This window comes from Octodon degus, unplaced genomic scaffold (genome assembly GCF_000260255.1).
Source record: "Octodon degus isolate 3935 unplaced genomic scaffold, OctDeg1.0 scaffold00023, whole genome shotgun sequence".
Taxonomy (NCBI): Eukaryota; Metazoa; Chordata; class Mammalia; order Rodentia; family Octodontidae; genus Octodon; species Octodon degus.
In genome coordinates, this window is record NW_004524599.1 from 20,254,885 (window position 1) to 20,266,210 (window position 11,326).

Here is an 11,326-nt window from a genome sequence, read left to right on the forward strand (position 1 = left end):
AAGTTCCAGGGGAACTACCCGCTCGGGCCCCCCTCCTGTCCCTCTGTTGGACAGGAGCTTTCTTTCCCTCAGTAAATATATTCTGCTCATAACCTCCGTTTGTTCCTAAAATACATTCTTCAGTTTTAGAGAACACAAACTCATGCGGGTCAGGTCCTGCAATCGTTTTTCCCTGTCATTTGGAGGTTCCCTATATGCTTTGGAGGTCACCCACCCAAGACCAGTTTTTCTCCCTGTATCACTAATAGGCAGCCACCCTACCCTCAGCAAGAGAAGTCGGCCCACAGGAAAAACTGCAAAGGAGGAGAGTGCCGGCTTTGTAACCGGGGACAAATGGCTGTAAGACACCAAAGAGATGGTTAATGTCACACCCGATGAATGACATTGGAAACTGAAACTAGAGCTGCAGGAAAATGATATTTTTAATTTATCAGACTGACAGATCCCAACAAAACAACTGAAAACAATGCTGGCGTATGGCTCCCTAAGAGTCCTTAGAGGTATGTGGTATTGTCCTGGGACTTCTGTAAAAAACTGTCATGAATTTGGCATCTTAAAGCGACAGAAACATAGTCACACACATTTTTAGAGACCAGAAATCCAAACTCACGGCCCAACCTGGACTCACCGCAGCCGAGGCTGTGCTGGTTCTGTGCTGGCTTGCGTGGCTCCAGTGGCTACCAGGAGGCCTTGCCTGTGGTGGCTGGCACCCTGGCTGCCTCTGCCATCACCCTCTAGTTGTCTTATGGGCGCTTGCCATGGCGTGTAGGCCTGAGCAATTCCCCAGCCTTACAATTTCTTCTACAATGACTCACAATGTTCACAGTCTCGGAGTTAGAGTGCAGGCCTGGGGCGGGAGATTGGGCGTCTTTCAACCGCGCTTCACTCCTCTGGCTTCAGTCTGCGATTTAGGCAGGGCAGGAAACATCGCAGCTCATTTTCTTCTCAGTAAACTGTGGCTGATGAGAATTTTTGTGGCTATGGCTGAGAGAACAACATGTAAAGCACGTGCAGCCATGTCTGGGTCTCGGTGAGATGTGACCCTCTGGTCCTGTCTGTCCTGGTGTTATGTCTGGTCCTGTCTGTCCTGGTGATATGTCTGGTCAGGGCGCTCCCCTTCCTGGGCAGCGCAGCAGGGTGAGCTGGTAACATCCCAGCAATGAGCTCAGCAGCCGCCAGAGCTTCCACTGAGCGCACGGTCCGATTCGGCAGCTGAGCTTTGAGACGTCCTCCAGGGCCGCCCACTGCGGTACGGAGTCCCAGTTGCTCTGCTGTGCCGTGCCTCACACACTGCTACAAGTGTCTGCTCGAGGTAACTCACAGGACAGAGAACCACGGAGACAGTGCACAAAATGCCCCTGGGCGCAGCCCGCCCTCAGGTTGCTGGACGTCCTGTCCGCGGAAGCTGTGCTGCCTAGGGACATTCTCTCTGGATGTGCTCACCCTGCCATGATTTCAAACCACGGGTTCTACTTATTTCTGTGGAAAACGTGTAAATAATTGTTCCCTTCAACACACTCTAGTAAGAAAATGTTGCCCTACAGACCATACTTGTCCTTCCCCAATTAAGGGGCAGAGTCAGAAAGCTGTTCCTCCAGGCAGGGTTGTACTGCAGAGCTGCAATAAGTCTGGCAGCGGTGGGATTCGAACCCACGTCCCCGAAGAGACTGGAGCCTTAATCCAGCGCCTTAGACCGCTCGGCCACGCTACCTTGTCCTTGAGCTGGGGCTGCTCCGAGTTGTGTGGAACTCCTCCAGCGCCGCCCTCTGGGTTCCATTGTCGCTTCCATTTCCTCCCGCCCGGAATTCCTACAGAACCGCTCAGCCAGGCTCTGAGAGGGCGGTAGGTGTCACCTTTGGTTGCCTGTGAGCTGACACTCCCCCATCCTCCGTCGGGCTGCCGTGTCCCCGCAACGCGGTGAATCGAAGGACTTTGCTGCAGCCAGAGAATCACAGGACACTGCAGCTGGACTGGGCCGGGCTGCGCTGGGGTCGGGGCAGCCCGTGGGGTTCCCGCGCCATAGGGAAGGACACGGGTGACCAACTCCACCGCGTTTCCCGGGTCCTGGGCCGGTCCCGCGGACCCAGCCGTCTTCTCCCCGCGTTTCTGATCCGGCTGTGCCCCCGATGGCCTGCGCAGGGACCTTCAGCCCGGTCTGGGGTCGCGCCACCTCCGGGTGGAGAAGGCTGAGGGTACCAAGAGGACCTTGTTCTGTTGGACACAAACCAGGACTGGAAGACCACGAAGGGGCAAGCTTGGGCGTGAGGAAATGTCCCCAGACTTTCGGAGCACCCCACGAGAAGCCCCCAAGCTCTGGAAAATCCCACGCGGAGCCGAGTTCCCCGCGCCTCGCCCGAGGCTGCGCGGCCAGGCTGCGCTCCCGGCCTCCGCCCCGTGAACACTGTGTCCAAGCGGCCCACGTGAAGTCCGCCTTCCTGCTGACAACGACCTGACCAGGGATCTGCAGAGTTCACCCGACGCCGCGTAGCGCACCGCGCCACCCCAGCTAGCCCAGCTCGGGGTGCGAATCTCCGGCTTAGCTGCGCAGTCCCGGAGGCCACTGCAGGTGCTGGCGGCGGGGAGGGGGCGGGCGCCGCCGACCGTCCTCGGCTCCTTCCTGCAGGCGACCCCGGGCCGGACCCTGCCGGCTGAGGCCTGCCGGAGCCGCAGCGTCCCGGGATGCAGCCTCTTACCTACCCGGGGCTCCCACCAGTGTGCTTCATTGCGGAGAAGTTTTCCTGTGAGCTCACTGAAGACGGTGTTTCGACGGACAGAAACGGGCGTTCAGGAAGCAGGAAAGGAGACAAGAACTCGGGTGGCGTTTCAGTTACTTCCTCCGACGCTGGGAACGCGCCGAGAATGGGAATCATAGGTGAGCGGTTGTGCAGCTGGCTTTGGGTTACTCCGGTTTATTCCTTTGTGCAAGGGCGAAGGCGGGGGCGCTTGGTTATCACGCCCACTGGAACTGGCTGGCTCGGAGTTCGGCTGCTGGCCCTGTACTTTTCATGTCCCCAAAGGCAAAGTACACCACTTAGTTGCAGCGTGCTGATGTGTACCTTCAGCTGTAATGACTGCTCCGATTTATGAGCGCCCGTCGGAGTCCCACGAGGTTTACAATGAAGTCACGGCCTCCTGCACTGTGCAGTTAGCAGCGCTCCCTGGTGCGTGGCCACTGCCTGCATCCTGCGTCCCACTCCCGCCTTCCTCCATAACATCTCAGTCCTGGGTTAGGGCCCGACCCAGTGTGAGCTTCCTGCAGAGAGCCTCTTTCCACCTAAGTCACCGTCACAAGTTCCATGGATTAGGGCGTCTTCCCGAGTCATGAGACATCGTCCTCCATCTGCTGTCATCCTCAACCTGCCCCGATGGTCTGCCGTTAACTTTGGTGTCATTCCTTGGGTGCTGTAAGAGGATTCAATCCTTAGCCCTACACAACTACATAAGAAACGAGGTTAGAGAGAGAAATCATTACCCTCTGCCCACTTACCATAGCGCCAGCTACCCTTCTGCGGCGTTCAGTGTGTTCGCTCCTCCTGTCTGCCCAGCAACTGTCTTGTCTGCGGCAGGCCCGCCCTATTTCTTTCACGTTATGGCAAGTGAGGCACCTGGGCCACCAGGCGGACGGCTGAGGCTGGGGTAAGGGAAGGGAACTTCTATGGGCGGGCCCAGAGCATGAGGATGGCCCTGTGTGAAGGACCCCCTTACTTTTTCCTGCTACTTGTGGTGTGGAGAAGTGTAGTAGCCATGCCATGATATTTTTCATTAAAGCTTTAAATTTTTAAAAACATTTGCCCGTGAATTTGTCCATGTTGAGGGGATGCTTTATGATTGCCCTGCCCCACTCGGCACCCTCCCCACATCTTCCTTGCTTTATTTCTCTCCATAGACCTTATTAGATCTGGTAAATTTACTTATTGTACATGTTCATTTCTTTGTTATTTATTATTATTATTATTATTATTATTGCTATTATTATTGTAAAGTAAGGTCCATCAGAGCAGTGGTTTTTGCTGCCTTTGTCCCCTGCTTTGTCCCCTGCCTTTGGAAATACACCTGGCACATGAAGGACAGCAAATGCATCTTGAACTGCTGGATGGACAGGTGGGAGACGAGAAGGAAGTCCCTCCAGCCCCGGGGTGCCATTGGGCTACTCTGGGACTTGGTGCCCATCCCCCATTGCTTCTCGTTTCTTGCAAGCTGCAGTGCCTCTGGGCATCCCCGGTGGGTGTCTTAGCTCCTGGTTAGTCACCATATGTCAGGCTCTCCAGCTCTTTCCCTACAAGGGTGCACATGGGCAGTGGTTTTCAGGATGAGGAACCCAGGGCCGGGATGAGGCTTGGTGCAGAGCAGCTGCCAGGCCGGGCATGGTGGGGGTGCCATGGGAGGTGAGGTCCCTTTGCAGCTAGCGTCAGAGCACTAGTTATCTACCTCATCTCAGGAAATCAGTTCTACAGCTGAGGATCGTTGGCTTCTACATGCTTCATATATGTCTTGGTGCTTTAAACACATTCTGGGTGCTTACGAACATTTTAATGCAAAACAAATATGAAAATTGATTGAAGCAGTTCCATACATTATTCTTTATCAGGGTTCTGTACTTGAATTATGACCCTCCCAGTCTTTTTTTTTTTTTTTTCAAAAGTACAGAAGCCGAGGAAGTTGTAATGAATCTACTCCTGGTGAATACAATTTTACATTTGGGGAGAAACTGGGGTGGGGTGTCTGTGGGAAGACTGTAAGGACCCAGCACAAGCTACCTTAAAGGAGCCAACCCACAAGGAAACCCAAAAGCCCCACCAGGGGCCCAACCCAGAACTCCTGCTTAAAAAACTGGCATGCTTTCCAGCTAAGCCACATGGTAGTGGGGTGCATGGAACTGAATCTCCCAGTTCACTTGCACTGGGTGAAGAATGAGTTCGCATCACCCCAGGCAGCCGGTCGTCACCAGAACATGCCCCAACCCACGACCTCTCTTCAGAGACTGCTTCGAGGTGCTCATAGTGGTCACCATCACAGCGTGCTAACCCAGACGGCTAGCTCCGGGCAGCCCTTCCCGCAAGGAATTCCTGTCCCCAGTGGGGTGGCACCCTGACCGCTACAGCAACAGCCGCTGGAGGGCGCCCGAGGCCGCAGCACTGACTGGGGCCCCCAACGCCCGCCTCGCAGGAGCAGCCCTGAGGGCAAGCAGTACTTTGGCTGGCAGATGTGGAGCCCCTGGGACTAAGGTCCTTGGCCCTTAGAGGCTCCGTGATGGAGCAAAGAATGGCAGTCAGAGCCCTCTTCTCTCCTGCCTCTCCAGTCCTTGTTCTTCCTTACTAGATTTCATTTCAAGAAAACAAAGCATCCAGGTACTGTCTTGCATGTGCCTTAAGAAGGTCTTACCTGAAAGAATAAATAAAATCTGAAAGGTGTAATAGGTATAGTAAAACAGATGAACATAAGGAATCAACAGTGGAGATGAGGGAAAGGAAAAAAAGAAAAAAGGAAGGAGAAAAATCATGCAAGTATATACACAGGATAGCAGAGATGATGGACTACTAATTTCTATTAGGTTTTTTCAAGTAGCAGCTAATGTTCAAAATTTTTACTTTCCATATGCTAAGATCTGTAATCCAAGCAACTACATTGAGGACAGGAACATACGATGTAACAACCACAGTCGAATACCTTTCATCTTGCTCTTTTAACTGTGTACCTTCTGTATTGTCTTATCTATTATTATCATACTCTCTTTAAAATAAAAAGTCAAAAGGATAAGAAAAAAACCTAAGGCTTACTGGAAGGAAGCGTTAATGTTTAATTGTTTGGTCGATCTTGGATGCCTGTATCTGGGAATCTGAGCAACAGATCTGATAGCAATACACAATATAGTAACCAATGTTAATTTTCTATTCTTGTGTTGAAATTCTGTGCCATTTGCCTTGTTTTATGTTGCTTTGTGTCTTTGTTCTTTTGCTTTTCCTCTTTCAAATTAAAAGGAACTGTCTTCCCGGTCATTTCTGGGGCCATTTGTGGCTTTCCCGTCCCTCTGTGACCCAGGGCTGCTTCCATCAGGCAGACAGTAGGAGTTGGGGCTGTCTGCCGCTGCCCAAGCACACACTTCTGCGCTTTTCCAGAGCTAAGCCAAGCTTAAAGTGGAGTGCTTGTGTCACAATAAAAGAAAAAGACCCGCTTTACTTCCTCATCTAATCCTCCTGGCGTCTGATTTTCTGAAATCTGGGTCTGTGTTTGAAGACGGAATTTTCATTATACATGCTGGGGCGCATAGGGCTCTAGTAGGCCGCATCTCTGAGCAGGAGCGGGCCTTGTTCTGCAGGTTATGTTATACTGCGCCCCTGCCGCCTTGAGGACGAGGAAAGTCAGAGAGCACTCTGGGAGCGACAAGACACAGAAGGGCAAGGCAAGGCGTCAAGGAGCAGAGGTGGGGGAGGGCAAGGAGCTCTGAAGCAGGCGGAGCAGGCACCCAGGAAACGGGACGCAGAGCACACTTGCTGCAGAGTTTCCTTTAATTGGAGGCAGTGACAGAATGAGCGTGAGGCTGGGAGACTCAGGGCGAGGAGAAGGGCCACCATCCTTTCGTGCCAGGGTGCTATGGCCCGAGTGCACAAGGACAGGCACCGGGGAAGGCTCTCCGAGGCTCCGCCCTGAGGGCTTCAGGGCCTGCTCTCCCGAGGCGCCCTCCTTTGGGAAGCAGGCTTCGGCTCGCGACCTTAGAGTCCTGAGGCTGGGGAGGGCACGAGGGGCGGTGCCAATGAGTGCCGCGGGGGGGGGGAGGGTGCTGCGAAGGGGCCAGAGAGCCCGGGCTCGCTCTCCCCTCCGCACAGTCCGACCGACGCGGGTCCCTGCTGGGACTTCCAGGTTGCTAAAGACACTGGGGAGTCTGGGTCATCACACACACGCAGGCATGCGTACGCACACGCACAGGCACACACACGCACACATGCACATACATATGCACACGCACACATGCACACACACACGCACACACATGCCTTCATCTCCATCCAGACGCAGGCTCTGAGGATTTGGGGCCGGCTGGAAGGATGGGGAGCCGAGATGCCGAGTAGGGCTTGTGCACGGGGCAGGGAGGGGGAGTGCCACTTCTCCCTACGGGGTTTCCTGCCCCTTCAGGTACTCCAGGATGTCAGACTTCACCCTGCTGACCGGAGCCTTGTGGAACCAGCGCATGATGGGGACCCCGTCCGGCCCGACCAGGAATTTCTCAAAGTTCCAGCGGATGTCGTGGATCCTCATGGGCTCCCAGAAAAGCAGACCTGGTGACCCCAAAAGTTCAGAGGTTGGAGGGCAGGAGTTCTGGAGTGGAAAAATGAAACATGGAGATACGTGCGTTTCTGCTCCTGCGTGGTCCGGTTTCCTCTGACCCCGAAGGTCTATTGGCCATCGAGGTTGTGACGTAGTCACTCAAGGTGCTTCCTGTCTTGCGCAGACATGTCACTGAAGCCTCACCACCTGCCACCCACCGGCCAACCGGCAGTGGAACCCGCAGCCCTAAACAGAAGGTGCCCATCCCTGCCCTCCTCCGGGCCTGCGGTTTCTGTGTCAGCAAACGCTCCTCTCCTGTTTCCTGGGTGAGTCTTAGCACCCCTGCAGGTTCTCTTGGGTGAAAAATGAGGCGTTGGATTAAAATAGGAGTTCCTAGAGCCTGGCCTCATGGGTCAGGGAAAGCTCAAGAGCTATTTTCTGAAAATGAATGTAGAATGACCAACATTCATTTTAACAAAAAAAATTTAATTGAAAAACTTAAGGAATTTTTCAATAGTGGGCTTAGCTCTAAACTTGATGATATCACTATTTTTGAGCAGCAAAAAGGTAATTTATATGGTATATCTTAGCAATAACTTATCAGAACAAGTTATGGTCTTCTGCATTTACTGAATTGAATATTTGTCCATCTCATTGTTTTTTCTTTTCTTTTCTCGGTAGACCCAATCTCGTTCTGTGGACAGCCCTTGGGGACAAGTGGACAGATCCTTCTGTCCTGGTCGTCCACGCTAACTGCCCTTGCCACACAGCACTGTGCTCTGCCGTGTCTGTGCATATCTCCTGAGCACATGCGGGTCCCTTCAGGGAGAGGCCATGTTAACTCCCAGGACAGCACAGCCCTCCGCACATGCTGGAGGTGTGACAAATGGCCGGATCGCTGCACTGAGCAGGGGAGGTCAGTGCTCCCTGGCCAAGCTGTGACGTATGATGCGCTGCCTGTGCTTAAAGCAAAGCTTCAAGAGTGGACACTGCCATGGCCCTCCAAGCGATCTGACAGTCTCATGCTACGGAGGCCACAGTGGCTCCGGGCGGGCAGCACGCAGCTTTGAGGGCTTGCCACCGGCGCAGCTTACGCTCACCCACCTTCAAGAAGGTGAAGACCTTCTGTTCCTCCGCTCCGTTCACATCCCCCTTTTCAAAGAGCTGGAAGTTGGGGACAAAACCGCCACCTGGACGCACATATCTGCAGTGAATCAGAATGCCCCAGCAGGACTGTTAGAGCCAGGAGGGATGGAAGTTGCTGACAACTTGTAAAGGAATTAAGAGGCAGAGAGAGGCTGCAGACAGGGAAGCCGAGGGAAGAGGGCCTGCAGGAGGGGCATCATGGTGCCACCAAAGACGTGTAAGAAAACTGAAGGTGCTATTTTGAGCACTGGCTTCTGATTCATTTCCGTTTCCTATGTCCCTCCTTCCCCTGGACTTCTTTTCCATGAGCTCTTCCCCTACTCTGACCACGAGAGAACCAAAGGAAATGAGTGTTTGAGGCACGCCAGCAGCTGGGGTGGACCCGACCTCCATGGGGACGTTCTCCAGCCCATTCGAGTGACACCCACTCTAGCGGTTTGCAGACCGGTGGCCTCTATGGTCCTACACAGGCACTCACTTGAGCCCAGAGAGGATCTCCGAGTTCTTTCCTGGTTCTTGTCTTCCAAACTGGTTACAGGGAAAGCCCAATATGATAACACCAACCTCGCGCAGCTCATCCTGCAGTGCATTCAGTTCTGAGGGGAGAATGGAGAGCAGCCAGGGCTGGAAGCTCAGCCTTGGGTGGAAAGACCAGGATTTGCCACTCGTCATGTGTCTGCTGAGGGCCTTGGAGGGAACAACTGGAGGCCACAGGGCTGGAGCAGAAACCCACAGCACCAGGCACCAGATCCTCACTGTGAGGACGCCCTGCATGGCTGCCTAGAATTGTGCTGGAGCGTTAATGTTGCACAGTGTGCTACTGTGATCAACCCGGACAGACACACGGTCACTCTGTAGTTTGTTCTGAAAACAGGAGGTTGCAAACATCTGAATGTGCATGTAAAAATGGGGGCACCTCTATGTCCCAGGAATGACCAAGCACTGCCCTGTGTTTGCCAACACCAGTGTGACATCTTTCCAGCAATGTCAGATGTTTCCCCGCTTTCCTCCCTGCCTTGTAAATAGGACCTGCTGTGATCGAAGCATAGGGTCGCCCCCATTTCTTCAGTTCCTAGCAGCACTTAGCCCAAAGTAAAGCCTCAGTCCCTGGAGCCTGTCCCCAAGGCACGCCGTGCAAGCCCAGGCACTAGCACGTCCTTCCCAGCATGCCCTGGGATGCCCATGGCGCATACAGTGTGTTTTCCTAAGGTATGAAGCAGTGAATTTGACCTGTTCAGCTGGGGGGGAAGGGTCTCAGTGGCCTTTGACCACATTTTGGGGAAAATCTTCCTTCTCAAACCTGGGGACAATTCTGGCCTCGTGAGAAAGGCAGTACAAGCTGTGTGGTGAGGCACATCTGTAAGAACAGCGCTTTGGAAGCTGAGGCAGGAGGATTACTGTGACTTCAAGGCTAGCTTGGGTTACAAAGTGAGTTTGAGGCCAGGCTGAACTCCATAGTGAGGCCCTGTCTCAAAAAGACAAAACAGTTAAAAATAATTAAAAAATAAGGGCAGTACAGGATTTAGGCCAAGGTGTCAGGTCACCACTTATGTACCCCTCATCCCAGGATACACTAGGAAACCCTCTGGGCTTTCTGGCAATGCTGGTTCCTACCTGGGTACTGGGCGGTCAGGCCACAGTAGGTGGCCACATTGATGAAGAGGACGAGCTTGCCCGCGTACTGCTTGAACTGGATGTACTCCTCACCCGCGAGGGTCAGGGCTCCGTACTCATAGATGGTGCCCAGCACAGCTTTGTCACAGTCCACCTGGAACAGAACGAAAGCAGCTCCGATGCGGGGAACAGACAAGCAGTAATTGTGAAGTGCTGTGGAGGTTTCAAGGCACTCAAGGACTCTTCGTGGAATATTCTAAAATCCTAAGGACTGATGAGACCTTTTCAAATAAAAGTTTTAGTTAGAGCTGATGCCACAACTAGAATTCATGTCTTCTGATTTACACACAGTCCTCTGTGTGTGGCAGGACACGCACTTCCTGACACACATGTGGAGGGTGGTAGATGTCACCTCCATCCATCTAGATACTGTCACTTTCTCCCCTCACCTTGCATCCCACCCAGCCTATGTCTCCCCAGAAATTCTTAGATTTTTGCAATTTCCCACAACATAAAATGTACAGCAATTCCTGATCTCTGTGTCCACTATGCTAATTTCTCTAATTATTTCTCTCCCCAGGCCTGGCCCTAGCTTACCCCTCCTCTGACCCCTTAAAGGGGCACCCTGGTATCTGCAGAACTCATCCCTGATGTCCTCCTCTCTCACCTGAAAATGGGAGGGGGAGACCCAGCTAGCTCATGAGCTGGGGATAAAAGAGATGGCACAGCCAGGCAGCTCCTACCTGTGAGCACAGCAGGAAAGGGTGGGTAGGACTGGGGTCAGGTGGGCTAGACTGGTCCTCTGGTGAGAGGCCCGGGCAGCACTCTAGAGAAGCAGAGCAGGTGCGTTGTGTGTGTAAGCAGGATGCTTTGGACAACTGGACTGTGTATTCTGCTAGTTTATAGAAAGAAGCAGTTAATGCTTTAATTTGTTTTGTCTCCTTTTTTCAATTGTTTGTACTTTTTCTCTTCTTAATTTCTTTTTTTCTTTCTTCCAATTTTACATGCATGTATCCAGTAATATGAATAACTGGTTGGAAGACAACCCTATGTATTACAAAAAGTACTGTGAAATTCATATTACTTTGTTAAGTGACAATCTGTATCACTTGTAATTTTTTGTTTTAATTCTAATTTGTACTTTTTTTTTGTACTGGGGATCAAACTCAGGACCTTGTGCTTGCCAGGCAGGCACTTAGGCCACTGAGCTACATCTCCAGCCCTGTACGCTCTCTCTGTCTCTGTCTCTGTCTCTCTCTGTCTCTCTGTCTGTCTCTGTCTGTCTCTGTCTGTCTCTCTGTCT

General features: G+C 52.7%; 1 protein-coding gene and 1 non-coding gene across 2 annotated transcripts in view; both read right to left on the reverse strand.

The window, feature by feature from the left end:
* Positions 1-1,629: 1,629 nt before the first annotated feature.
* Positions 1,630-1,711, reverse strand: Trnal-aag. Its single transcript has one exon. It is a non-coding gene; the product is annotated as a tRNA-Leu (tRNA).
* A 5,059-nt stretch (positions 1,712-6,770) lies between these two features.
* LOC101577932 (glutathione peroxidase 6) overlaps positions 6,771-11,326 on the reverse strand; it is a 5,850-nt gene continuing 1,294 nt past the window's right edge. Inside the window, exons 2-5 of the mRNA XM_023712110.1 lie at positions 10,024-10,177; positions 8,888-9,005; positions 8,368-8,467; positions 6,771-7,314 (exon numbers count right to left, since the gene is read on the reverse strand). Coding sequence (XP_023567878.1) covers positions 7,108-7,314; positions 8,368-8,467; positions 8,888-9,005; positions 10,024-10,177 — 579 coding nt within the window. The 3' untranslated portion in view covers positions 6,771-7,107. The remainder of the gene's footprint in view (positions 7,315-8,367; positions 8,468-8,887; positions 9,006-10,023; positions 10,178-11,326) is intronic.